Raw genomic sequence first — 27,308 nt, 5'->3', positions numbered from 1 at the left:
ACCTTTTCTGCAGTGGTCCCCGAGCCTTGGTCCCGTCCTCTCCTTCCTGCCTTTACTCTTCTTTCTCGTCTTTTGCTTTCCTCAAGGCAGGGTAGCCCAGACACGCCTAGAATTCGCTGCCGTTCTTCTGCCTCAGCATTCAGAGTCCAGAGATGCAGCCGAAAGCCTCTAAGTCCAGCTCATGTGTTTTTCTTAGATGAATGGGTTCTTCTTGTTTTGGCATCTTTGAGATCTATACCTATGTCCTGCGAAATGTCTGACCATAATCATTGCCAATTCTTCTATTGTGCTTGGAAAAATGGAGCCCTCTGCCCATAAAATAAGTGGTCAATATATATGTTTTTCCCAGTTTGCCATTTATTTCAGCATGATTTTTTTCCCCCACAAACAGAAATACCGATGGCTCTTTTTATTTACGGTTGCTAACTTATGAATCATTCCTAGAAATGCCTTCCTCACTTTAAATTTATGTTTTTATGGTTTTTACATTTAAATCTTCCATCCGAGTTTATTTCCATATGAGGCATGAGGCATGAATCTTAACACCTCCACCGCCTGCCCAGTCGCCCAGCGCCGTCCCTTGCTGCATGGTTTTCCCTCTGCCTATTTGAAATACTGATGTTAGATACTGAATTCCTGCTTTCTTTTCTTCTCCTTGATTTCCATGTTCATTTCCAACATTAGCTTTGTGTCTTTTTTTTTCCTCTGTCAGACTTTTCCTTGCTATTCTTGCCAGACTTAATTTCCAAATGACTATTACAGTCACTTCGCCCAGAAATGGATAACAGAAATGCTGTTAGCATATCTTTTCTCCTTTCTATACGCTTTCTCTCCTAGAAATTGGTCTGTTTTCTTTTCTTCCATTGCCTTTCCTTTCCCTTTTTTCTTTTCCTCTCTCCACTCCCCATTCCTCTCTCATCCTCTCCATCTCAGGCTGTCCTCATACTCGTGATCCTCCTGCCTCAACATTCTGAGTTCTGGGTTTATAAGTATGCACGCCATAGCCACCTCAGTCTGTTTTGCATCAAATATCATGACAAATGTTGTCAAGAGCATGCTGTTTATACAATGTTATATGCCGTTTTGGATTCTATTCAAAAATAAGAATTTACCATATCATTGAAAAAACATTTTTTAAATGATGATTTTTTTTTTTTTTGGTTTTTCGAGGTAGTGTCTCACTCTGGCCCAGGCTGACCTGGAATTAACTATGTAGTCTCAGGGTGGCCTCAAACTCAGGGCGCTCCTCCTACCTCTCCCTCCCCAGTGTTGGGATTAAAGGCGTGCACCACCACGCCTGGTGCTAAATGGTGATTTTTGGTGATTTCTCTGTTCCATCATTCGAATGTTGACTTAAATATCTCTGCTGGACTGTGGGCTATGCTCCATTTTTAGTTACTACAAATAATGCTGTAAGAAATTGTTTTAACATGGCTTTGCTAGGGCATGGAAAGGATAGGAATGTTTAAATCTTTTAATACTAAGTCACTTTTTTCCTTCTTAAAAATATGTAAAATTTAGTTGAGAGTGATGACTTAGTCTGTAATCCTAGCACTATGGGAATCTGAGGCAAGAGGATTGTCATGAGTTTTAAGCCAGCCTGGGCTACATAATGAGTTTGACACCCAATCTACCTACCAAGACACTGTCATACAAAAATTTAAAATTTATCACAATAATTTTTTAAAAATATTTTTTTATTTATGAAAGAGAGATACACACAGAGAAAGAGAGAGAAAATGAGAATGAGAATGAGTGGGTACACCAGAGCTCTTGCCACTGCGAATGAAAGTCCAGACATATGTTCCATTGTGCATCTGGCTTTATGTGAGTACTGGGGAATTGAACCCCTGGCATCCAGCAGAGTTTATAAGCAAACATCTTTAACCATTGAGCAATCTCCCCAGCCCTATCATTTTATATATATATATATATATATATATATATATATATATATATATATATATTTTTTTTTTTTTTTTCGAGGTAGAGTCTTACTCCAGCCTAGGCTGACCTGGAATTCACTATGTAGTCTCAGGTGGGCCTTGAACTCACAGTGATCCTCCTACCTCTGCCTCCTGAGGGCTGGGATTAAATGTGTGCACCACCACGCCCAGGTCATAATAATTTTTAAAATATTTTGTGTATTTTTATTAATTTATTTGAGAATGACAGAGAGAAATAGGCAGAGAGAGAGAGAGAATGGGTGCATCAGGGCCTCCAGCCACTGCAAACGAGCTCCCGATACAGGTGCCACCTTGTGCAACTGGCTTACGTGGGTGCTGGGGAATTGAGCCTCCAACTGGGGTCCTTAGGCTTCATAGGTAAGCGCTTCACTGCTAAGCCATCTCCCTAGCCCTTCATAATATTTTTTTAGTGCAGTACAGTATTGTTAGTTATATGTACCTTGAGTGACATATGTGTAAAACTTACTCGTCTTGTAAAACTGAAACTAAACCCATTGATCGGCAATTCCTCCTCTTCTTCCTCCTTCATTTCTGAGTGTTACTGTATATACTGCATGGAAGAAGACTCATGCAGTGTTTATCTTTTGTGATTGGCTTATTTCATTTTGTATAATGATCTCAAGGTTAGGATTTTTCTTTCTTTTTTTTCTTTCTTTTGTCTTTCTTTCTTTCTTTCTTTCTTTTTTTTTTTTTTTTTTTTTTTGAGGTAGTGTCTCATTGTACTTCAGGCTGACCTGGAATTCACTATGGTAGTCTCAGGGTAGCCTCGAACTCATGGTGACTCTCCTACCTCGACACCCCAAGTGCTGGGAGTAAAGGCATGCACCACTACACCCAGCCTTGGATTTTCTTTTCTTTCTTTTTTTTTTCGAGATAGGCTCTCACTGTAGCTCAGGCTGACCTGGAATTCACTATGTCATCTCAGAGTGGCCTCGAACTCCTCCTACCTCTGCCTCCCAAGTGCTGGGATTAAAGGCGTGCATCACCACGCCCGACTCTGATTTCTTAAATATATTTATTTGCAAAGAAAGAGAGAGAGCTTGTGAGAGCGAGGGTATGGATACTCCAGGACCTATGGCCTAGTGTTGTTTTGAATAATTTCATACATGTATATATTGTTTTGATCATATCCTGCCCCTCCCATTTCCCTGTTATCCCCATTTTTAAGCTTCGTGTGTGTGCGTGCGTGTGTAGGTCAGGGGACAACCTTGAGGTGTCTGTACTTTCCTTCCAGCTTCTTGCCACTGCAAATGAATGCCAGCTCACTGGCCCGTGAGCTTCTGGTTCTCCTGGCTTCACCAACCATTGTCATAGGTGCTGGGATCATGGAGGTGTATGCTGCTGGTGTCTGGGGAGGATTGAACTCCCCTTGACAGGCTGTACAAGTGTTGCAGTTGCCTTCTTGTTTCTGAAACAAACACCCAACCAGAAGCAGCTTATGGGAGGAACAGGGTTTCTTTCAGGCTTAACAGATTGCAAAGGGAAATTCTATGATGGTGGAAGAAGTTGGCTCACTTCCTACATCCACCACAAAGAGGCAGAACCAATAGCCAGCATACATGAACAGCCAGAGCTCAAGCTTGCTCTTAGGGCTAGACTCAAGAAGTGCCCCTTGTTGGGTTTAAAATATATTTATTTGAGAGAGTCAGAAAGGGAGGGAGGGAGAGAGAGAGAGAGAGAGAGAGAGAGAGAGAGAGAGAATGAGAATGGATGCCCCAGAGCCTCCAGCCACTGCAAACGAACTCCAGACACATGTACCACCTTGCGCATCTGGCTTACATGGGTTCGGGGGAATTGAACCAGGGTCCTTTGGCTTTTCAGGCAAACGCCTTCACACTAATCCATCCCTCCAGCCCTCTTTAGATGTTTTGTGACCAGTACTAAAAACAGTGGTTTCACACAGACAAGCTATTCATTTACATATTTTAGCTAATAGAGAAAGTGTGTTTCATGTTGTAATAGGCAAATATAGATTTAGTTTTAAACATCAAGTAGGGTCAGATGTGGTGGGGCATTCTGGAACTTGGGAAACTGAGCTAGGAGGTCACTGTGAATTTGAGGCCAGCCTGGGCCACAGAGTGAGTTCTGTTCCAGTTTGGGCTGTTTCACAAAACAAAATAATACAGGAAAAAAAAAAAAACAAAACAGCCCTTGGTCCTATGTGATCTTGATAAAAGTTGTGGGCTGAGAATTTAGTGGCTCACACATCACCTGCTGTGTTCTCAAGCATGGTGCTGTGGGCGTGGAGCTTTTCGTCCAATCAGCAGGGCAGGAGGAGGAATGAAAATGTTTATCTAACCTGCTAGGGTCCGTTCTTGCATATAAATAAAGCCAAATGCTTCTCTAGTACTCCGTTCCTGGGTGTGTGCAGTAGGCAGTCCAGAAAAATCTGTCATAATGACATGCAGAAGTTGGAGTCAGCTGGGAGGAGATAGAAAGGCTAAGGCTGGGTGTGGTGATGCACGCCCTTAATCCCAGCACTGGGAGGCAGACGTAGGAGGATCACTGAGTTTGAGGCCACTCTGAGACTACATCTTGAGTTAATTGAATGCTTGGGGTTTCTAATTATCTGTTGTATTCTTAGACATGTAAATAACAAGTTCTATCTCTTCAGGGTAGGAGCCTAAGGTGTCAGGTGTGGCTCTTAGGTTACTCCCCGAGTCAGAGCAGAAGTGACCCTAGGTGTTGGATTTGCCTGCTATGCAAATATTTTAGTAGGCTTGAGCAAAATGCAGTGGGATTGTAAAATCAATTGAGCAGTATATACACTTAGTCAAAACCAGTATTTATATAAGTGTGAAGATTAAAACAGACCGATAATCCAACGAAGTCAAAGTCCCTCAGGGCATGTGTTAACTCACACCCTTAATCCTGTTGACTGGGAGGCTGATTCCAGTTCTGTAATGGGTTCCGTGTCAGCCTAGGTCTGAGTGAGACCCTGCCCCCCAAGAAAGACAGAAGAAAAAGACAGAAAGGCACTATAAACCAGGAAATATCAAAAGTAACAAAAGTCAACCCCAAAACACAGAATTAAGAATGGCAAAGCTGACCAAGAGTAAGTGCATCAATCAAGTCTGACACCTAAACTGCTGGTCCCTGTAAATTGAAGAGAAACTGTCACTCTGTATTTATATGAGAACATCATCTGGGCTGGGGAGATGGCTCACAGGTTTTGGCACTTGATTGTAAAGCCTTATGGCTGGTGCTTTGATTCCCAAGTACCCACAAGAAGCCAGATGCACAGAGTGGTGCATGCATCTGGAATTAGTTTGCAATGGCAGGAGGCCCTGGTGTGCCTCTTTTTTCTCTTCCTATCTCTCTCCCTCTGCTTGCAAATAAATACATAAAATATTGAAAAATAATGACTGTCATAGACTAGATGGTCTTGGTTAAGATTTTATTCTCCAGAGGATGGACACAGATCACTTTCTTTTTTAATTTGTTTTATTATTGACAACTTCAATAATTATAGACAATAAACCATGATAATTCCCTTGCCCCCCACTTCCTCTTCACAGCTCTCCATCACACCCCCTTCCCCTTTCAGTCAGTCTCTTATTTTGATGCCATCATCTTTTCCTCCTACTGTGATGGTCGTGTGTAGGTAGTGCCAGGCACTGTGAGGTCATGGATGTCCAGGGCATTTTGTGTCTGGAAGAGTGCACTATAAGGCATCCTACCCTTTCTTTGATTCTTACATTCTTTCTGCCACCTCTTCTGCAGTGGACCCTGAGCCTTGGAAGATGTGATAGAGATATTGCAGTGCTGAGCACTCCTCTGTCACGTCACTTCTCAGCACCATGGTGCCTTCTGAGTCGTCCCAGAGGTCACCACCATCTGAAAAGAGAAGCTTCTCTAACCAAAAGGGAGAGTAGCATTAATATATAGGTATGAAAATTAACAGAAGTGCTTGCTGGATAATTTGGTGAGCATAATATATGCATTTAGCCAGACACCAGCAGGTGTAATAACCCTAGGTCTCATGATTTGCCTGTCATAGGTTTTCAATATCAGACATGTATTCCCTCCTATAGAGCAGGCCTCCGGTGAAATTAGAGACTGGTCCATTTCCCCCATGACATACATGCCACTATTGCACTGTTGCCTCATTTGGCCTGAGTGGCCAAACTTAAGGCTTGTAGTATCCATTGTTGTTTATCTCCACTGATAACTTCTCTCTCCCATTGAACTGCATGCAGCATATCTTTCTGTCAGCTGGTCTACAGGGAGGAGGTTTTCAGCTCAGCTCCAACAAGATTTCTCTGTGACCTTGCAGCACAAGCATGTGGAGTCTTCAGCAATAGGGTCTCACCATCCATTCCTGGTGGGAAACCAAGAGCCTTGGCAATAGCCTGTAATGTTTGGGGGGCATTAAGGACCTCCCTGGCCAGTAACTCAGTGGAAGGTATCCTATCCCTGGCACAGAAAATTTTGTAGTAATAATCTGTGGCTTCTGGATGTGCCATTGTCCAAAAAAGTAGGTTTCCATGTAATTTATTCATACTCTTTTAGATCTTGATTAACTCTCCCCCTGCCCTTCTTTTACTCAATCTTTTCACCTGACCTCACTCAGGCCATTCCACCACCAGTAATCTGTTCATCTATTTACATACATACAATGCCATCCCATTAAGTCCTCCCTTCTCTTCCCTTCCTTACAGTCCCTTTCTGGCTTACTGGTCTCTGCTACTGAGTTTTATTCCAACTCACATACGAGTCCAAACCTTCGTAGCTAGGATCCACGTATGAGAGAGAACATACAGTGCTTAGCTTTCTGGGTGTCATTGCTTCCTTAAACACATTTGCTTTGATATTCTCTCAAAGTTAGTTATTAACTTCCATTCAGATAAATGAATGGTCTTGGTTCATTTTATTGATTTATTTTATTTTGAGGTAGGGTCTCGCTGTAGCCCAGGCTGGCCTGATATTCACTGTCATCTCTGGCTGGTGTAGAACTCACAGCGCTCCTCCTACCTTTGCTTTGCCCTCAGAGTGCTGGGATTAAAGGTGTCCACCTTGCCAGGCAGAGAGGCCGAGGGGGAGGAAGGAAGGGAGGGAGGGAAGAAGAGAAAATGGCAACCATGGCCTCTTGGCCCTGCAAACAAACTCCAAATGCCTGTGCCACTTTGTGCATTTGGCTTTATGTGGGTCCTGGGGAAGTGAACTCAGCTTCGTCAGCAAGTGCCTTAGTCACTTGAGTCTAGTTCCCACTTGGGCTGGTGGGATTTCCAGCTCTGAAATGAGACTGTTCTCTCTGCTTTCTTTCACTTTGAAATAAACTTTATTCTTTTGTGTGTGTGTGTGTGTGTGTGTGTGTGTGTGTGTGTGTGTATGATAGTGTCTCACTGTAGCTCAGGTTGACCTGAATCTCACTCTTTAGTCCCATCTGGCCTCAGTCTCACAGTGTTCCTCCTACCTATGCCTCCCAGATGCTGGGATTAAAGGCATGTACCACTAATCCCTACTAAACTTTATTTTTTAAGAAAATAAAAGGTGTTTAAAGGTTCAGTTCCCCAGAGCCCACATAAAGCCAGATGCACAAAGTGGCACATGTGTGTGGAGTAAAAGGTTCTCGCTTGCTCATTCTTTCTCTCAAATAAATTAACTAAAAATGAATGAATGTGCTTTAAGAGTTATTTGAAATTTAGAGAGTGTTTGTATTTGGATTTCTTGGTTGTTTTGAGATGAGGTCTCACTGTAGTCCAGCCTGCCCTGGAAACCATGACAGTCCTCCTGCCTCAGCTTCTTCTTCTTTACTTTTTTTTTTTTTTTTTTTTGGTTTTTGAGGTAGGGTCTCACTCTAGCCCAGGCTGACCTGGAATTCACTATGGAGTCTCAGGGTGGCCTTGAACTCACGGCGATCCTCCTACCTCCTACCTCTGCCTCCCGAGGGCTGGGATTAAAGGCGTGCGCCACCACGCCCGGCTTTGCCTCAGCTTCTTGAATGCTGAGAAGAGAGGGGTGGGATGCCTGACTATGTAATATTTTGAGAGCACAGTTGACTCTAGGCTCCTAAAACCATGGAATGTGACCCCAGGAGTATCAGGACCCCAGCTGCTGGTGCTGAGGTGTTTTAGAGCTCCTCCTAACTTTTCTCCCTGTTGCCTTCTTTGAGGCTTGCAGGACTGCTGTCATTTTCCTTTGAGAAGCGGGGAAACAGCGCAATGATCACAGCTTTCCCAAACTCAGTGTGTTGGATGTGGAGAGCAGGTCAGAATCTTTGTTTCATCCCCATTTTCTCTAAAAAATGTTTTCCTTTCAACTAATTCAAACAAAAGGGTACTTTGAAGGGACAGAGCATCCTCCATGCCTTCGTTACTTTGTTCAGGCTGGGGTTTTAGTGAGGGTCACTGCTCTCACCAGCAGCGACAGTATGTTCTGAGTGTTGTCTCTGTGCTCATTTTTAAAAAATATTTTTAAAAGATTTATTTATTTATTAGAGACAGAGAGAGAGAGACAGAGAGAGGAAATGTGTGCAAACCAGGGCCTCCAGCTACTGCAAACGAACTCCAGATGCACGCACCACCATGTGCATCTGGCTTATGTGGGACCTAGAGAATCAAACCTGGGTCCTTAGGCTTCACAGGCATGTGCCTTAACCACTAAGCCATCTCTCCATCCCAAGGTTCATTTTAAAATATATATTTTATTTATTTATTTGAGAGAGAGAAAGAGAATGGGCACACCAGGGTATTCAGCCACTGCAAATGAACTCCAGACACATGTGACCCCTTGTGCATCTGTCTTACTTGGGTCCTGGAGAATCGAACCGGGATCCTGTGGCTTTGCAGGCAAATGCCTTAACCACTAAGCCATCTCTCCAGCCCAGGTTCTTTTTTTGTGTGCTTTTTTGAGGTAGGGTCTCACTCTGGCTCAGGCTGACTTAACTATGTAGTCTCAGGGTGGCCTCATACTCACAGCAATCCTCCTAACTCTGCCAGGTTCATTGTTTAACATACCTTTATTTTCATGGAGAGAGACAGGGGGTGGAGAGAGAGGGAGAATGGGCATGCCAAGGCTTCCAGCTGCTGCAAAGGAATTCCAGATGCATGCACCTCTTTAATCTGTCTCTATGTGGGTACTGGGGACTAAAACCCTGGTTGTTAGGCTTTGCAGGCAGTGCCTTAACTGCTGAGACATATCTCCAGCGCTTGGGTTCATTTTATTTATTTATTTGAGATAAAGAGGGAGAAGGGGTGGGTGGAGAGAATAGATGTTCCAAGGCCTCTAGCCACAGCAAAGAACTTCAGAGGCATGCACAAACTTGGAAGACCTCGAAGACCTGAAGGCTACTATGGTCGGAATGTTTGCATGTCCCTATTCATATGTTGAAGTCCTAATCCCCAGTGTGATGATATTTGGAGGTAAAGTCCTTAAGAGGCAGTTTAGGTCCTGAGGGCTGAGCCCATGAGTGGAGCAAGAACTGAGGCAGTTCGGGTAACTGGGCCCCTGAAAGTAAAAATCAGGTATCAGGTTATGCCTTTGGGCCTATCCTTGCGGTCTTCACTTTGCTATAGGTGAAAGAATGATCTGACTTTTTTTTAAAATTTGTTTATTTATTTATTTATTTGAGAGCGAGAGACACAGAGAGAAAGACAGATAGAGGGGGAGAGAGAGAATGGGCGCGCCAGGGCTTCCAGCCTCTGCAAACGAACTCCAGACGCGTGCGCCCCCTTGTGCATCTGGCTAACGTGGGACCTGGGGAACCGAGCCTCGAACCGGGGTCCATAGGCTTCACAGGCACGCGCTTAACTGCTAAGCCATCTTTCCAGCCCTGATCTGACTTTTTACCTCTTGCCTAACCTGTTTTTCCATGGACAACCCAAGCTCCTCCCTGGGAGGGAGGTCTCCTTTCCTAGACTTCAAATCTAATCCAGGCATTGTGCTCAAACTCAGACTCCAGGGCTTGGCATCATGGCTGGCCTCTTCCTGAGCCAGCCTGTAGCCCACACCAATCAGCTGTGTCTCATTCACCTGAGATTGAAGGTGAAGGCCACTGTATAAGTCCTTACCAGGGGCAAGAGGCCTCTTGGCTGCCTGACCGTCACTCCTGAACCTCCAGGTTCTGGTGAGTGTCCTGTCGTGTCAGCCTGGCTGGGCTGAGTTGAGGGAGCCACGCTCTGGCCCCTGCTTCCCACATGGCTCTCTGTACCCCCTCCCGCCCCCCACACATATGCAGGGAATGAACTGGACACACAAGGACCTCTTGCGACTGCAAACAACCTCCACTTCACGATCTGACTTTATGTGGTGGTGCAGTCAGGTTCACATTGCTGGCAGAAATCGCCTGACCAAGAGCAGCTTTTGGGGAAAGGAAAAAAAAGGTTTATTTAGGCTTATAGACTCAAGGGGACGCTCCATGATGGCAAGGAAAAACGATGGCATGAGCAGAGGGTGTACATCACCTCCTGGCCAACATCAGGTGGACACCAGGAACAGGAGAGTGTGCCAAACACTGGCATGGGGAAACTGGCTATAACTCTAAGCCCGCCCCTAACAATACACTGCCTCCAGGAGGTGTTAATTCCCAACTCTCCCTCAGCTGGGAACCTAGCATTCAGCACACCTAGGTTTATGGGGGACACCTGAATCAAACCACCACACGTGGGTATTGGGAAATCAAACCCAGGCCATTCGGCTTTGCAGGCAACACCTTAATCACTGAGCAATCTCTCCAGCCCTTCCCTTGTTTTTTTGTTTTTTTGTTTTTTTTGAGGTAGGGTTTCTCTCTAGTCCAAGCTGACCTGGAATTCACTATGTAGTCTCAGGGTGGCCTTGAACTCACAGTGATCCTCCCACCTCTGCTTCCCAAGTGCTGGGATTAAAGGCATGTGCCATTACGCCTAGCTTCCTTCCCTTGGTTTTATGATTTCCTAAATAAATAATAATTATCCTTCTTGGTTTGGTTTGTCCAATTCTTTGGTCAAATGTAAACACAAACTCAGAGTTTGGAGTTAAACTTTGCTGGACTCGCCCAGACCCAATGTCAGAACTGTCAGCAGTCCAGAAAGAGGGTTTGTTAAAGGCTCTGTCTGCTGCCATTTTCATCTTGGACTTCAGTCCAGAACCATGAGAAGTCAGTACCTGTTGTTGAAGTCACGCAGTCTGGGGTGGTCATAGCTCAGTGACCTGACCAAGACAGGCTAGTAAGGGTCTTTGTCAGTGGTGCGAGAAAGAAAGATGAGGATGGGAATTTACAAAGAAAATTCAGAATATAAAACAGGTGTTGGTAAAGCCTCAACGTTACCTGTAGCTGGAGCTTAGGAAGAGCCTTGGGGGCTGGGGAAATGGTTCAGTGGTTAAAGATACTTGCAAAGTCTGCCAGTCCCCAGAACCCACACCAGACCCACAAAGTGCTGCATGCACCAGGAGTTTGGCACACCCATAATCTCTCTCCTTTTTTCAAAGTAAATACATAAAAAATATTTATGCATGCTTTTAATCCTGGCACTCAGGAGGCAGTGGTAGTAGGATTACTATGAGTTTGAGCCAGCCTGGAGTGAATTCCAGGTCAGCCTGGGCTAAAATGAAACCCTATCTCGGGGAAAAAAAAAAAAAAGCATAAAATGTGAACCTTTAAGGGTTGGGAGGAGGAACTGTGAATTAAGATAGTTAGATTTTCAACGGCTGTAGAGATGCTAAGTAGGGTGACGCGGGCAAGTAGGGACAGGTTTGAGGAGGAGGACCCAGACTAGACAGTGAGGAGGGAATTGAAGTGTTGGGAGGAGGCCTAGACCAGGGGGCGCAGGTGTGGGTGGTGGATTCCCAGTCTGTGGAGTGGGGGCGGGAGACAGCCAAGAAGGAGTACAGCTCTGGTAGAGTCCAGGGTGTTTTGAAGGGAATTTGGGATTATGTGATGACGCCTTGCTATCTACCCCATGTTGCGATGTGTTTTACTGTTAAAGTGGAAAGATTGGGAAGTTTGCCCCTTTGTGTCTGTCTGGAAAATGAGTAGAAACAGAGGGCAAGGGAGAATGGCCAGTTGCTATTCCTGTATGAGACAGTGGCTTCAGTTAAGATGCTTTTCATGCAAAATGTATTTTAATCGTGGTATCACAGAGTTTGACCTTCAAGGGACCCTGGTCTTTAAGCAGTAATTCACTTTCATGTGTCAGAGCCTTGCACAGAAGCAGCACTGATTAAGTATTTGCTCAGTGAAAGTATTCTGCTTCCCCTGGGTGGTCTGATCACCAGAGAAGCAGTCTAGCCTGGGGGTGACATTGAAGAAATTCTGTGAATTCTCTCTCTCTCTCTTTTTATTTTATTATTATTGTTATTATTTTTGATGTAAGGTTTCACTCTAGCCCAGGCTGACCTGGAATTCACTATATAGTCTCAGGGTGGCCTCAAACTTATGGCAACCCTCCTACATGCTGGGATTAAAGGCATATGCCAGCATGCCTGGCTCTCTGTGAATTTTGTTGTTGTTGTTTTGTTTTTGTCAAGGTAGGGTTTCACTGTAGTCCAGGCTGACCTGGAATTCACTATGTAGTCTCAGGGTGGCCTCAAACTCATGGTAATCCTCCTACCTCTGCCTCCTGAGTGCTGGGATCAAAGGTGTGCACCACCTGCCCGGCTTTCTCTGATTGTTTTTTCTTTCTTTCTTTTTGTTTTAGAATGGGCGCGCCAGGGCCTCTAGCCACTGCAAATGAACTCCAAACACATGTGCCGTCTTGTATATCTGGCTTACGTGGGTCCTAGGAAATCAAACCTGGGTCTTTTGGCTTTGTAGGCAAGTGCCTTCACTGCTAAGTCACCCCTCCAGTACCCCTCCCCCACTTTTTAAATCATTTTTAACCAGTAGTTTCTAAGAGAAAAGCAAAAGTTATGCCTTATTTTCATTGTGATGGGGTTGATTTGTGCCGAGTGTAGATTTATCAAAGTCTCTCTCAGATTCTTTGAGAACTGCTCTTCATTCCCATTGGAGGGGGTCGCTCCCTAACCTGGGAGTCAGTTAAGGTCTGTTCTTCAGGTCATAGTTGACAGAACTGCCTGCCCCGGCCTGGGGGTTGTAATGGATTATACTGAGGATTGCTTCTGGGGTTCAGTGAAAGTGAACATTTTCACACAGAGCAGATACCCAGACAGCAGATTTCTCGGGGTTTCGAGCTTTTATTTGTCCCAGTGTTCCTATCCCCTCCTAAGCTCCCTGTCGTTGTTAGGTTTGGAAGTCAGGCATAGATAGCAAGCATCTCAGAAGTAGGTAAGTGCTGCTTCTGACCAATCCAAAGCGGCCCGCAGCACCCATGTGAGTCACATGCTGGTCAGTGTGTGCTTTTCTCTCAGAGCTTCTCCCCGCTTCCCTTTGCCTGTCCATCCGCCCTTCCAGTTTCCTTTTGCTTCTTTCTCTTTCAATCATTCCCCATCGGTGGCTTTAAAATGGAACTGCAGTGTTTCTGCATCAGGGACTTCATGCATTTAGTTGGTATGCTTCCTGGGTACGATTATTATTTATTGTTATTTTTCTGTAGAAATAATGAAAATCTCCAAATGTACTTACTTACTTTTTTCATGTATTCTTAATTTCCCTGCCATTTCAAAGCTAGTTTAGTTTGCATGTGTGTGTGACGCTTCAATGCTTAGAAGAACACATTTCAAATTATTAATTGGGAACAAAACAGTCATACTCTGGGCCAGCAGAGAAACGAACCACAGTGATCTTCCCTGTCTTGATTTAAGATTTATTTATTTATTTATTTGAGAGTGACAGAGAAAGAGGCAGATAGAGAGAGAGAGAATGGGCGCGCCAGGGCCTCCAGCCACTGCAAACGTACTCCAGACGCGTGCGCCCCCTTGTGCGTCTGGCTAACATGGGTCCTGGGGAATCAAACCTTGAACCGGGGTCTTTAGGCTTCACAGGCAAGCGCTCAACCGCTACACTATCTCTCCAGCCCCCCTGTCTTGATTTAAAGGCATCATAATTAAAAAAAAAAAATAAAGTTAGGACAAGAAATGTTAGATTAATCTTTCCCAAAGGAATCGAGGGAGCTGTGGGTGCGTGGTGGCCCTCTCCTCACACCATCCAGGACGTGAACTTGTGTGCGGTTGTCACGTGCCCTGTCACCCCAGCTCCCAGAGCTCAGGAGGGCTGGCCTGCCTCTTGACATCTTCTAAGGCTCCTGTCCCCACTCTGGTCCCCAGGGTCCAGCAGATCCCTCTTCTCTCTGACTCTTCCCGTGCCCAAGATGCTGTCTTCACCCAGTCGCTTTCACAAGCTAACGTTTTCAAGTCTTTAGGTGTGTTCCTTTTCCCAGTCTCAGTGTTGACTCAAATCCTGATTTTGTGCACCAAGACTGATGTCGTGATGTCCTCTACTGTAGCAGTTCCAGGCATCTTTTGCTAGAGGTTGGAGCAGATGAATGAGGACTCAGAGCGGAGAGTGGGGGTCTTGGGCCTCTGACCTCTTGGAGAATTTGAACTCTTTAATTCTTTTCAGCTGATACTGTTTGGAAATGAGAGCATTTCATTTTAATTATTATTATTTTGCTTGTGTATGTGAAATGTGGTGTGGTATGTGTGTGGTACACGCACATGTATGCGCCCTTTTGGAGCCCCCTTAGGCTGGCTGGGGGTCACTAGCCTGCATGCAGAGGCTAGTTGGGTGAACCATTCCATTGCCTGCTCCTATTTTTTAAAACTTATTATTATTTTTGAGGTAGGGTCTCATTGTAGCCCAGGCTAACCTGGAGCTCACAACTATCACCTCTGCCTCCAAGTACTGAGATTAAAGGTGTTCACCCCGACATCCAGTGCCTATTCTTAGTTTTGAGCCGCAGTCTGCTTTTACTAATTCCAGAGCTTGCAGGGCTCCAGTGGGACTGGGATTATGGGTGTGCATGGTCATGCCCAGCTGCCTTCTGTGGGATCTGGAGATTTGAACTCCTGCTGTCTTAGGCCCTGTCATGCCTTTTAAGAAGCTCACTGAGCCACTGAGCTGAGCCATCGCCCTAGCCCAAAGGCATCTTACTTGCTGATGATTTTAACTTTCATCATCTTCTTGCTAGGTCCTGGCTCCTACTCACTGTTCATTCCTGGGCAGATGTACCTTGTCTTTTCTTGCTGACTGTTGAGGGAAGCGAACTAAAACCTTCCCCAGCACCACAGAGTGAATGCGCAGCACTTTTCCACCTGCTCCTGATGTAGAGACCTCTTACTCTAAATGGATTTATTGCAGACTTCAACTTGCCCAGATGGTGGTACATGGAGGTGGAGGTAGGATTGCTGTGAGTTTAAGGACAGTCTGGGAATTGAGCTACACATTGACTTCCAGGTCATCCTGGGCTAGAGTGGGACTATACTTCCAAAAGAGCAAACAATTTTTTTTTCCAAGATAGAATTGGTTTACTTAATAATACCATGTCTTAAACAAGGGATTTTCATTTGACATTACTGAGTGAGTGGTGAAATGTCATGATGCCCGTAGATCAAAACCTTTGAGTCTTGCTGTTGCTGTTTTTGAGAAAGAAGACATGATCCCAGACAGGGCGAAAGCAAGGCCATTCTGCTCCCCCTCGCAAGGTGCCTTCGGGACGGATTTTCTCCCGGGAGGTAGCCCTCCTCTGCTGGTTCAAGTGCAGCCAGGGCAGTGACATGCTTTCAGAAGCAACTGCGGTTGGCATTGACTTCCTTCAGTTTCTGAGCAGTGGAAAAATCAAGCAACTTTTTTCTGTTCTTTGAACTTTTTTCTCCTTTCGTTTTGAGGTAGGATCTCATGTAGTTCAAGCTGATTTTGAGCTCACTGCAGAGCCCAGGATAGCCTTGCTCCTCCTGGCTTTGAGAGGGGGGTAGAGTTAGGGTTACCGGGCCCCTGGAAGTAAGAAAAAGGGAGGAAAGTCTGTACTTGCTGGAAATCAAAGACGATCTGACTTCTTATCTCTTGCCTAGTTCCTTAGGCCTGTTTTCCCACAAACAACCAGAAACTCCTCCTGGAGGGGCCCTTCATGGGATTTAAACATCATATTTAATGAAGTTCAGCCTCCAGAACTTGGTGTCAGGGCTAGCCTCTTCGTGAGACAGCCCTTGGCCAGCTAACCCTCTGGTTCACCTGCGCTGGAAGACTGCCCACCACTCTAGGGTTATAAATACCTTGCCAGAGGATGGCTGGGTTGAGCCGTGGGAAGGGCCTGCTGTTCTTTACTCACCACATGGGTTTTTTAATCTCCTCCAGCTCCCCACATGACAGGATCTCCTTGAACTTTATTTTTTCTCTTTTCTTTCCATGGTTTTTCCAGGCCCTCCATGTGAGATCTCTAGCCACATGGCTGCCTTTCCTTGGCTCTGTACTTCCTTCAGTAAACATAATAACTTAATAATTGTCATCCTCAGCCTTTTAAAAATTCAATTCTTTGATTAAAATTAGAAACAAACCTAGGGTTTGGAGTTCAGGGACTTTCCTGGACCCCTAATACCCAGTTACAGCTCCATGAAGTAATTCTTTATCTTTTTTTTTTTTTTTTTTTTTTTTTGGCATAAGTTCCACAAAGCCTTAAGAAAACAGGTTATGAAAGCATAGCAATAGAAACCGGTTTTTAAATTTAATTTTTTAAATAAATATTTATAAGTGTAGTATTCATGTTTATGTTACAGTGGCCAAAATACTTGACAGAGTAGCTTGAGGGAGAAAAAGGTTGTTGGTCTCTTGGTTTCAGAGGTTCTAGTCCACCACGGTGGCAGAGCTGGTGGTAGAGGCTCTTCGTGCCCCCGCGGACCGGAAGCAGAAGCTGGGCTATAACCACCGAATTCCACCCCAATGACCTACTTCTGCCAGCCAGACCCCCCTACAAAGTCTTCCACAGCCTCCCAAAATAGCATTCCCAGCTGGGGCATGAGCATTCCAAACACGAACAGGTGGGGGACATCTCAGATCAAATCATGACATTACTCATTGAAACCTCAGCATACTGCCCGTCCTGTGGCTCCCAATCTCAGGAGCACGCATGAATAGACACAAACCACCACTGGGCCAAGGCTAGTATGAAATGCTGTTATGAAAATAGCCTTCCTTATCAGCACCTATGCCACCAAAAATAAAGAAAGAAAGAAAGAAGAAGAAAGTAAAAAAAGAAAGAGAAAAAAAGATACCCACTACATTTACTATCTAAAATGGAGACTGGTAACTCAGCTTTGAGGAGGTCTTAGAAGACGGGCACAAGCAGGTCCCAGATTCCCCCTGAAAACAGGAAACCTGATCTCTTGAAGGGCTGCCAAAGAAAGCAGCCTGTGTTTTAAGTAAATGCCTGAGATTAAGAGCCTGAACATTGACCTGACAGGGCATCTGCAGAGGAGGGCAGAGGAATGCCAGCGAATAAAGAAAACCAGGTCTCACCTTAGTTTGACTTTTACTAGAATATACTTGGGCTTCTGTTAGCATACTTGTCCCCTAGTATACCTATACAGCCAAGGATGGCGCTTGGATACTAACAAATCCATGGAGGGGCGGTATGCTGACGTGAAGGAATGGAAATATTACACAGTGATCATTATAATGATTTTATCTCACAAATGGTAAGTTATAGACAACAGATCAAATTGACTTTGATTTCAGATTTATGAGTTGGCGCAGCCTCTTTGCTGTAAGAAAGAGTGAGAGCTGTCAATGAGAAATGGCAGACTAGTGGTTCCAGTAAGGCAAGAACAAAGAAGTGGAACGGTATGGGGGAAAAGCTGGTAGATAACAGGTTCTTTCAGGTAATTTTTTTTCCCTAAGGGTTAAGGTAAAGGGGACTTGCTTGTTGAATTGACTCAGGTTAGGATGGAATCTTGTGGCTTCAGAAAAAAAACGGGTCTGTCTGGAACCCGCCTCCTTTAAGCTTCAGTTTGATTATGTAGCACTTAGTACGAGTGATTCCATTTTTGGTTTGGTCTGGTCTGGTCTTTTGCAGTTGAGTACAGTAATTCAGGCCAAAACACTGACTTCCCAAAAATTTGGTCTAGCATGCCCTAAAGTCATTTGTGGGCTGGGTGTGGTGGCACACGCTTTTAATCCCAGTACTCAGGAGGCAGAGGTAGGAGGATTTCCACTAGTTTGAGGCCACCCTGAGACTACATAGTGAATTCCAGGTCAGCCTGGGCTAGAGTGAGACTCTACCTCGAAAAACAAACAAACAACAACAACAAAAAATTACGGTGCCTGTGAAGCCTGAGGGCCCAGGTTCAATTTCCCAGTACCCATGTAAGCCAGATGCACATGGTGGTGCATATGTCTGGAGTTTGTTTGCAGTGGCTGGAGGCCCTGGTGTGCCCATTCTCTCTCTCTCAAATAATAATAATAATAAAATTATTTGTGCTGTTTTCTTTGTAAGTTTTGTCTCTTTATTGGTAAAAGCATTTTACTTTTGCGTCTGTTGTTTCTGTTTCATAGTGCCAGGCCTTTCTTTTTATTGCTTTTTTTGATAACTGGATACTGCTATTATATATGACATCACTGTAACACCACCTTTTGTTTCATTTCATTTTTTCAGGGCAAAGAACCTAAGTTTCTTAAATGGATACGGCTAAAGGTTTGGCCTATTTAAAAAAAAGCAGAAATAAAAAGGCTGAATAGTGAAAGATGAGACCCTTATTTGCCTTCAGGTTAAAAAGATAATTTTTTTTTCATACAGTGGAGAAGAGTGGCCCAGAAAGTTGAATGGCACACAACTTTTTCTTTGTAATCTGCAATGGCTTCATGCAGGGCTTTTTTCCTTCTTCTTGTATCAAAGCACAAGTGGGTGGTAATGACCTTCCTATATCCAAGAGAACAATGTTTGAAACCCAAGATGCTGATATTCCCAAACCTTGGAAATTATACTTTTATTCAGTTTTTCTCCCCATGAAATTTGAGGAGTTTTTGTTGCGGAGAGCCAATCGTTCACTTGATATTTATCACAAAGTTAAGGAAGGGGCTCTGGGTTCTAGAAGTTGGCTTTTAAAACCATTGCCTGCTTCGTCAGGGTAATTTCATACACTTCTGACATCAGGTCAGTTAAACTCTCAAAAACATTTGAGGGGCTGGAGAGATGGCTTAGCAGTTAAAGTGCTTGCCTGTGAAGCCTAAGGACCCCTGTTCTACTTGCCAGGTCCCATGTAAGCCAGACGTACAAGGTGACACATGTGCGAAGTCGCACATGTGCACATGTCTGGAGTTTGAGTGCAGCGGCCGTAGCACTTCACCCTTCTCTTTCTATCTCAGTTAAAAACAAAAATTAGAGCTGGAAAGATGGCTTAGTGGTTAAGGCACTTGCCTGCAAAGCCAGGGGACCCAGGTTTGATTCCCCAGAACTCACGTAAGCCAGATGCACAAGGTGGAGTTTGTTTTCAGTGGCTAGAGGCCCCAGCACACCCATTCTCTCTATATATCTGCTACCCCCTCAAATAAATAAAAAGATATTTCAAAATCAAAACATTGTAGGGGGTGGAGTGATGGCTCAGTGGTCTCATTCCCCAGTACCTACATAGAGCCATATGCACGAAGTGGCGCACCTATTTGGAGTTTGTTTACAGGCACTAGAATGCACCCATTCTCTCTGTCTGTCTCTCTGCCAGGCATGGTGGTTAATACCTTTAATCCCAGCACTTGGAAGGCAGAGGTAGGAGGATCATTGTGAATTTGAGGCCAGCCTGAGACTATATAGTAAATGGCAGGTCAGCCTGGCCTAGAATGAGGTCCTATATCAAAAAATAAACAAACAAAAAACTATTTTAGGGGTGGAGAATTCATAATAAGCCATGATTCTAAATCCTTCCCACCACTTTCCTCTTTCCCTCTCCCTTCCCTCCCCTCCATTGAATCTCTTTTTCCAACTAGTCCCTGTTCTATTTTTTTATTTAAAAATTACATTTATAAGAGAGAAAGAATGAGCACACTAGGGCCTCTAGCCCTTTAGCCATTGCAAACTAATTCTAGATGCATGTGCCACCTTGTGTATCTGGCTTACTGTGGTACTGGGGAATCAAAACTGGGTCCTTAGGCTTCGTAGGATAGTGCCTTAACCATTAGGTCATCTCTCCAGCCACTCTGTTTTATTTTGGTGTCATTGGTTTATATCTATATATCTATATATCTATATCTGTAATATATATATATATATATATATCACAAGATTTTTTTTATTGACAACTTCCATCATTGTAAACAATATCCTGTGGTAGTTCCCTCCCTCCCCCCACTCTCCCCTTTGAAACCCCACTTTCCATCACATCCCTCAACCTCTCAAACAGTCTCTCTTTTGTTGTGATGTCATGATCTTCTTCTTCTCTTATGATGGTCTTGTGTAGGTAGTGTCAGACACTGTGAGGTCATGGATATCCAGGCCATTTTGCGTCTGGGGGGAGCACACTGTAAGGAGCCCTACCCTTCCTTTGGCTCTTACATTCTTTCTGCCACCTCTTCTGCATTAGACTCTGAGCCTTGGAAGGTGTGATCGAGATGTTTTCAGTACTCCAGTCACTTCTTTCCAGCACCATGATACCTTGTCTTGTCTTTTCAAGGTAGAGTCTTGCTGTAGCCCAGGCTGACCTGGAATTCACTATGTAGTCTCAGGCTGGCCTCAAGCTCATAGTGATCCTCCTACCTCTGCTTCTGACCTCTGCTGGGATTAAAGGTGTGGATCACCTCGTCCAGCTGTAAACTTTATTTTTCTTGACTATACTTGTGGCAGTAAGGGTCTTTCACTCCTGCCTGTGAAGTTCATGGGGGAAAAGTGCACGCGCTGGTGGCTGCCATGAGTAGTGTCAAAAGTATGAACTGACAGCACAACAAAAGACTTCACAGAAGTCCTGCTTTCTCCAGACAAGCTCTGCATTGTCCATCCTGTGGTTGCTGGCCGGCCTTCCCACACTGCCTTTGTCATGCACTTTCTCCACAGAGCACACCAGTATGCCCAGCTGAAATCCCCAGTGAGGAGTGAAATCCACTGGTTGGTTGCGATACTCATTATTTGTTTACTGGTGCTCAGCAGCTCCCAGGGCCCCTATGCGAGCTCTCACAGCTGCTGCATCACGTGGTTAATCACTGCGCCAGCCCCCTCCCCCTCCCAGCACCTGCCGGGTCTCAACTTTTAGCTTACAGGGGCAATGCACACTCTTCTTTTGAAACAGGGGGCCCAGAAACATAGGTGAAGCTCTGGGTCCTCAGTTGGTCAGGCTGTCTCAGTGATTTCCACCTGTCCTTGGGCACAGTGGCTTCTGAACTTCGGGAGCCTCTCAGGGCTTGTTGAGCGCAGATGTCAGCACCACCTAGAGTTCCCACTCAGCGGGGCAGAGGACAGGCCTGGCAATGTGCTTAGCTTCCTTGGGGAGGTGGGGTGTGGGGTCTCACTCTGCCCAGGCTGGTCTTGAACTCATAGCAGTTCTTCTACCTTAGCTTCCCTGAGTGCTGGGGTTAAAGGTGTGAGCCGTCAGGACTAACTGAGACTGTGCATTTTAGGAAGTTCCCAAGTGCTGCTGGTGCAGCTACTACATTTAGTAACACTGTGTAGAACTGCTTCTGTTTTCTTTCTTTTCTCTTTTCTTTTTTTTGTGCACTTGTTTGAGAAAGGGTCTTTCTATGTATCTCTAGCTGGCCTGGAACTGTATAGATGAGGCTGTCCTTGAACTTGTAATCCTACTGCCTCTGCTGCCTGAATGCTAGGATTACAGGCATGTGCCACCCCTCAAGCTAGTTTATGCCCTCACGTATGCTGGGCAAATGCTCCACCACTGGGCCACGCCCCCAGCTCTTACATGCCTGTTTAATGAACATCTTTCATGTCTTTTATCTGCTCCGTGTGATGGAGAGTTCTCTGTGTGAGCGCCTATTGTTTATGTCAGGCTTCCCATGGGCTGCCCAGCAATCTGGAGGGTAAATGAGTTGTAATTTGACTTCTGTCGATGGATATTTTGATTCTTATTTGTAAAAAACGCTTCATTGAACGTCTCTGTAGATTTCCCCTTTGTGTAAGCGTGACCATCAAGGGTAAATATGCTAAAGTGAAAATACTGATAGGAATTTTTTATGTCATTTTTGAGCTGATTGATAGATAAAGATACTGGATTTCTGGTGTTCACATAGTGATGCCTAAGGTAATCTTTATTATTTGCCTTCTCGTTCAGAGCTAACTCAAAGTTGCTGTGAAATCAGAAAAATGCACTGGCTGGTCCCTTTAGAATTTTCAACCTGCAGTGACATTTTGGCAGCTGGCTAATGACTCTGATGGATGAACTTCTGGTAGCTTTAGGGCCAAGGCTTGTGTTGTGCTTTGTCATCAGTATCTCACATAGCTAGGCTATGCTCTGACTTGTTATGTCGCTAGGGGTGACACTGAAGTCCTGAGCCTTTCTTGTTTTGTTTTGTTTTGGTTTTTTGAGGCAGGGTCTCTCTCTCTCTCTCTCTCTCTCAGGCTGACCTGGAATTCGTTATGTGGTCTCAGGGTGGTCTCGAACTCACAGCGATTGTGGTGGTTTGATTCAGGTGTCCCCCATAAACTTAGGTGTTGTCAATGCTAGGTCCCCAGCTGGTGGATATTTGAGAATTAATGCCTCCTGGGAATTTCACTGAGGTGGAAGGTCCTTGAATTTTGGGTGGATTTATTTCCCATCCCCTGATGCGCATTTGCTGTACCAGCAACACCAGAGTGGTTGCCACCTCCTGCTCATTTGATCCAATTAGCATTATGTCATTGATATAATGGACCAACGTGACACCCTGTGGAAGGGACAGGCGATCAAGGTCCCTGTGAACTAAGCTATGACACAGAGCTGGAGATTTAATATAACCTTGAGGTAAAGCAGTAAATGTGTACTGCTGACCTTGCCAGCTGAAGGCAAATTGCTTCTGGTGGTCCCTATGGACAGGTGTGGAGAAGAAAGCATTTGCAAGATCAATAGCTGCATACCAGGTTCCAGGAGACATGTTAATCTGCTCAAGTAAAGAAACCACATCTGGTACAGCAGCTGCGATTGGAGTCGCCACCTGATTAAGTTTCCCATAATCCACTGTCATTCTCCAGGATCCATCTGTCTTCTGAACAGGTCAAATAGGAGAGTTAAAGGGAGATATGGTGGGAACCACCACCCCTGCATCCTTCAAGTCCTTTATAGTGGCACTAATTTCTGAAATCCCTCTAGGGATGCGATACTGTTTTTGATTCACTATTTTCCCTGGTGGTGGGAGCCTCAATGGCTTCCATTTGGCCTTTCCAACCATAATAGCCCTCACTCCACAATGGCGGTAAGGAAGAGTATGCCTGGAGTGCAGGCGATCCTTTAGGGCGTCTGTTAGTGTTACCATGTCCTGTTGTCAAAGTCAATGGACGACTGCAACAACCCAATAGAAGTAGTGTGATAAATGGTCCAGATCCTTCAGGAATGAAGGTATGGGTTACCCTCCAGGTAAAGAACCAAGACCTGCCGAGGTGCTTGCTGAAGGTGGAGGGAATACAGAACGGGGAGTAGAAGAAGGCAGTTACAAATGCCAGCTAAGGCCACGTGACCAGTTACAGAACCGAGGACTGTGATTGCAATGTTTCTGTCCTGCCTTGATAACAGAGTGTTTGTATCTACACCAATATTAAGATCATATCATTAGCTAACTGTTGAATTTATATTAAACCCATTATATTAGAGACTAAGCTTTGTGTTGGGGGGAAGATTTTGCGGTTCCAGTTGTACATGGGATAGTTATGCAATGTTAGGCAGAATTATGAGCTTGTTACTGTTTTCATTTGGAAATTAAGTATGATGTAAGGAGACATGATTTGATGCCAAGTTGACAAGGGGTGGAATTGGAATGCTAGAGACTTGTTGCTGGTTGGAATTATCGGACTTGGAGATTTGTTACTGGCTAGAGTTGTTGGACTTGAAGCTACAGATGTTTGCCCTGGTTGTTTTAAATCTTGTATTGGTTGAATATTTCTTTACTATGCCCAGTGCCATCTTTTGTAGTGTGAATATTTATTCTGTGCCATTATGGGTTTTTTTGAGGTTATTTTTTGGCATTATGGCTCAGTTAAAAGATCTTGGACTGGGCTGGAGAGATGGTTTAGTGGTTAAGCACTTGCCTGTGAAGCCTAAGGACCCCGGTTCGAGGCTCGGTTCCCCAGGACCCACGTTAGCCAGATGCACAAGGGGGCTCACGCGTCTGGAGTTCGTCTGCAGTGGCTGGAGGCCCTGGCGCGCCCATTCTCTCTCTCTCTCTCTCCCCCTCTCTTTCTCTGTCTGTCGCTCTCAAATAAATAAATAAAAATAAACCAAAAAAAATTTAAAAAAAAGATCTTGGACTATGGGGATGTATGAACATCATTGGAATTGATAAAAAGTATGGGGACTTTTAAAGTTAGAAGAATGCATTGCATTTTACATCATGTATGGTTATCAGTTTATGGGGGCCAGGGGCGGAATGTGGTGGTTTGATTCAGGTGTCCCCCATAAACTTAGGTGTTGCGAATGCTAGGTCCCCAGCTGATGGATATTTGGGAATTAATGCCTCCTGGAGGGAGTGTATTGTTGGGGGTGGGCTTATGAGTATTAAAGCCAGTTTCCCCATGCCAGTGTTTGTCATACTCTCCTGTTGCTGTTGTCCACCTTATGTTGGCCAGGGGGTGATGTCCACCCTCTGCTCATGCCATTGTTTTCCCCTGCCATCGTGGAGCTTCCCCTCGAGCCTGTAAGCTAAAATAAATCTCTTTTTCCCTGAAGCTGCTCTTGGTTGGGTGATTTCTACCAGCAATGCGAACCGGTCTGCAACAGCGATCCTCCTACCTCTGCCTCCGGAGAGCTGGGATTAAAGGTGTGTGCCAGCATGGCCGGTTCCACAGCTATTTTCTTTCTTTTTTTTTTTTTAAATTTATTTATTTGAGAGCGACAGACACAGAGAGAAAGACAGGTAGAGGGACAGAGAGAGAATGGGCGTGCCAGGGCTTCCAGCCTCTGCAAACGAACTCCAGACGCATGCGCCCCCTTGTGCATCTGGCTAACGTGGGACCTGGGGAACCGAGCCTCGAACTGGGGTCCTTAGGCTTCACAGGCAAGCGCTTAACCGCTAAGCCATCTCTCCAGCCCCCACAGCTATTTTTTTATGTGAAGTCAGCACTGGACTTTTTCTTTCCTGATGTCCTTATCCTCATGTGAGACTCAGCACGTGTGTGGCCCAGAGCAGTGTTCTCCTTGCTGCTGTCCTCCTAAACCAGCTCTTCCTCGTGTTGATGTGTCTTTGCTGGCAGTGCTGGGTTAGCTGACTAGGCAGGAATTGGTAGTGTTCTCCCCTGCCACCCACCAGCCCCGGGTTTCAGATTTCCGGGAGTGGTGAGGTAAAATAGGAGCACAAAGAGCTCATGCAGGGGTTTCAACTTCTTGTTTTCTCCATGTCATTAAAATCAACTTCCAAAAAGTGGCGCTTCTCTCAGGGGGTGTGGGATTTATTTTTCTTTTTCCCTCTTTTTGCCTCAGGTAGTGAAAATGTTGATGTTGTGTAGAACTGGCTCGCTACATAGGGGGACTCAGCCATTTCTCGCATACAGGTACCTTGGCATTTCAGGTCTAGCCAGTTTGTCACGTGCTGCAATGGACCAGTGTCTGCGAGGTATGCCCATGGGCCGAGAGCCTGCAGCTCTGCAGAAGGAGGTGGCCTTTCAGTTCTTCCAGCCACTCTTGCCTCGGAGCCCGTGCCCTGTGCTGGCACCGAGAAGGGCCCGGGAAGAGGAGGAGGTGAAGCAGCGTAGCTGTTTGCATAGCAGCAGCTCCTGGCGGTTATACAGCACACAGATGACCTTCCCATGAAAATGCCTTCTGCCTTCTGTGGTGACAAGTGCCATGCCAGCCTACAGATGCCTCACTGCCAGACCCTTACACATTCATCACTTCTGGCTACAAGCAGATCTTTAACCATACTTACTATGGTCACGTCTTTTATCTTCTTGGGAGAATTCGTTTTCCCTTAGCTGTTAAGGCAGAGTGGAACAGTTCCTTTTTTAATGTGAGGAGACCTTCCAAAGAAGCCATTCTTCTGCTTTCTGGTAGCAAGCCTAATGCAGAACAACAGAGTTTAGACAAAGTGTGGTACCCGAGTTTTCCAAATGCAGAGTGACCCCCAGGAGGGTCTCAGCTGAGCCCTCGGGAGTTGCTCATTTTCAACTTCATGTGCTGTGTGGGAACAAATTAAAAAGTAACCCACAGAGCAACTCATTACAATTTTAATTCTTTCCAACCAAGATTTAAAGAGCTTATTTGGCATAAAAAGATACTTTACTAGGTTTTGTTTTAATTTACTGGATCAGGTGCTAAGGCAGCTGAGGTGACCCCCCACCCCCTCAAAAAACCCCTTTGAAGATCCTTAAGTTTGGTCAGTGTTCACTGAATTCCTTTCAAGAAATGGGCATACAACCCCCAAAGAACCACACTTCTCCTTGGGTTATTTCAGTGAATCTGATGGTAATGTTTCTGAAGGGAGGTTGTGGGGCTTTGAGGTGGGTGTGCCTCCCATGACCTTTCCCCAGAAGCCTCCTGTTCTGAAAGCTAATAAATATTTAATATAAGAGGGGCATCTGCTGGCTTTGCTGCAGTTGCCATGGAGAGGCTGCTCTGGTCTCAGCTGTGTGACAAAAGACAGGCTTTCAGGAACAGGAGGTGAGCGCAAAGGGTCATTGAACCTCAGCTTGAAGCGACTGCTTGATTCTGGTGAGGACTGATTGTTTTCTTTATGGTCTCCCATGTCTCAATACTCAAATCCCAGCCTTATATGTTGATAAAATTAAGATGTAATTTACTAATTGTTACTAATACTGTGGTGAAACTCTTTATAGTGGGAAAAAGAACCAAATATTACTATATATACAATACTATAGAACATTAAAATGATCCTTGCCTGACAAAGAGTTCTTTCATTTGAAGAAGTAGTGATGATAACCCTCATTCTGACTATACCCTAAACAATTTTTAGGGCTGACTACAAAATTTGTTATATGTAATTTAAATTTTGAATTTTTTAAACCTGGATTTCACTCTAAAAACTAACCAGTAAATGAATGTGACTTTTGTGATGATTTAAAAATGTTAAATTTGGGCTGGAGACATGGTTTATCAGTTAAAGCACTTGCTGGAAAAGGCAGAGGACCCAGATTCAATTCCCTAGTACTCATGTGAAGCCAGATGCACAAGGTGGCACATGCGTCTGGGGTTCATTTGCAGTGGGTGGAGGACCCAGCACACCCATTCTGTCTCTCATAAATAAATAAAATATTTTAAAAAATGTTAAAATGTATATTTCATGAATATTACTGAAATGTCATAATAGCATTTTGATTTGACTTAATTAATTAAATATTTTGGCTTTTTTCTTTTTCCTGAGATAGAGTCTTACTCTAGCCCAAAATGCCCTGGATCTCACTC

General features: G+C 44.8%; 1 protein-coding gene across 2 annotated transcripts in view; it reads left to right on the top strand.

The window, feature by feature from the left end:
- LOC101599264 (tumor protein D52) overlaps positions 1-27,308 on the top strand; it is a 126,570-nt gene that overhangs the window by 10,087 nt on the left and 89,175 nt on the right. The window contains exon 1 of one of the 2 annotated variants that reach the window (XM_045142818.1): positions 15,057-15,179. The exons of the other annotated variant lie outside the window; for it this stretch is intronic. Coding sequence (XP_044998753.1) covers positions 15,077-15,179 — 103 coding nt within the window. The 5' untranslated portion in view covers positions 15,057-15,076. Of the gene's footprint in view, positions 1-15,056; positions 15,180-27,308 lie in introns of those variants that run through there. 2 annotated transcript variants of the gene reach the window in all.

This window comes from Jaculus jaculus, chromosome 2, assembly GCF_020740685.1.
Source record: "Jaculus jaculus isolate mJacJac1 chromosome 2, mJacJac1.mat.Y.cur, whole genome shotgun sequence".
Classification (NCBI taxonomy): Eukaryota; Metazoa; Chordata; class Mammalia; order Rodentia; family Dipodidae; genus Jaculus; species Jaculus jaculus.
The sequence above is the reverse complement of the archived record's forward strand: the minus strand, read 5'-3'. Positions and strand labels throughout refer to the sequence as shown.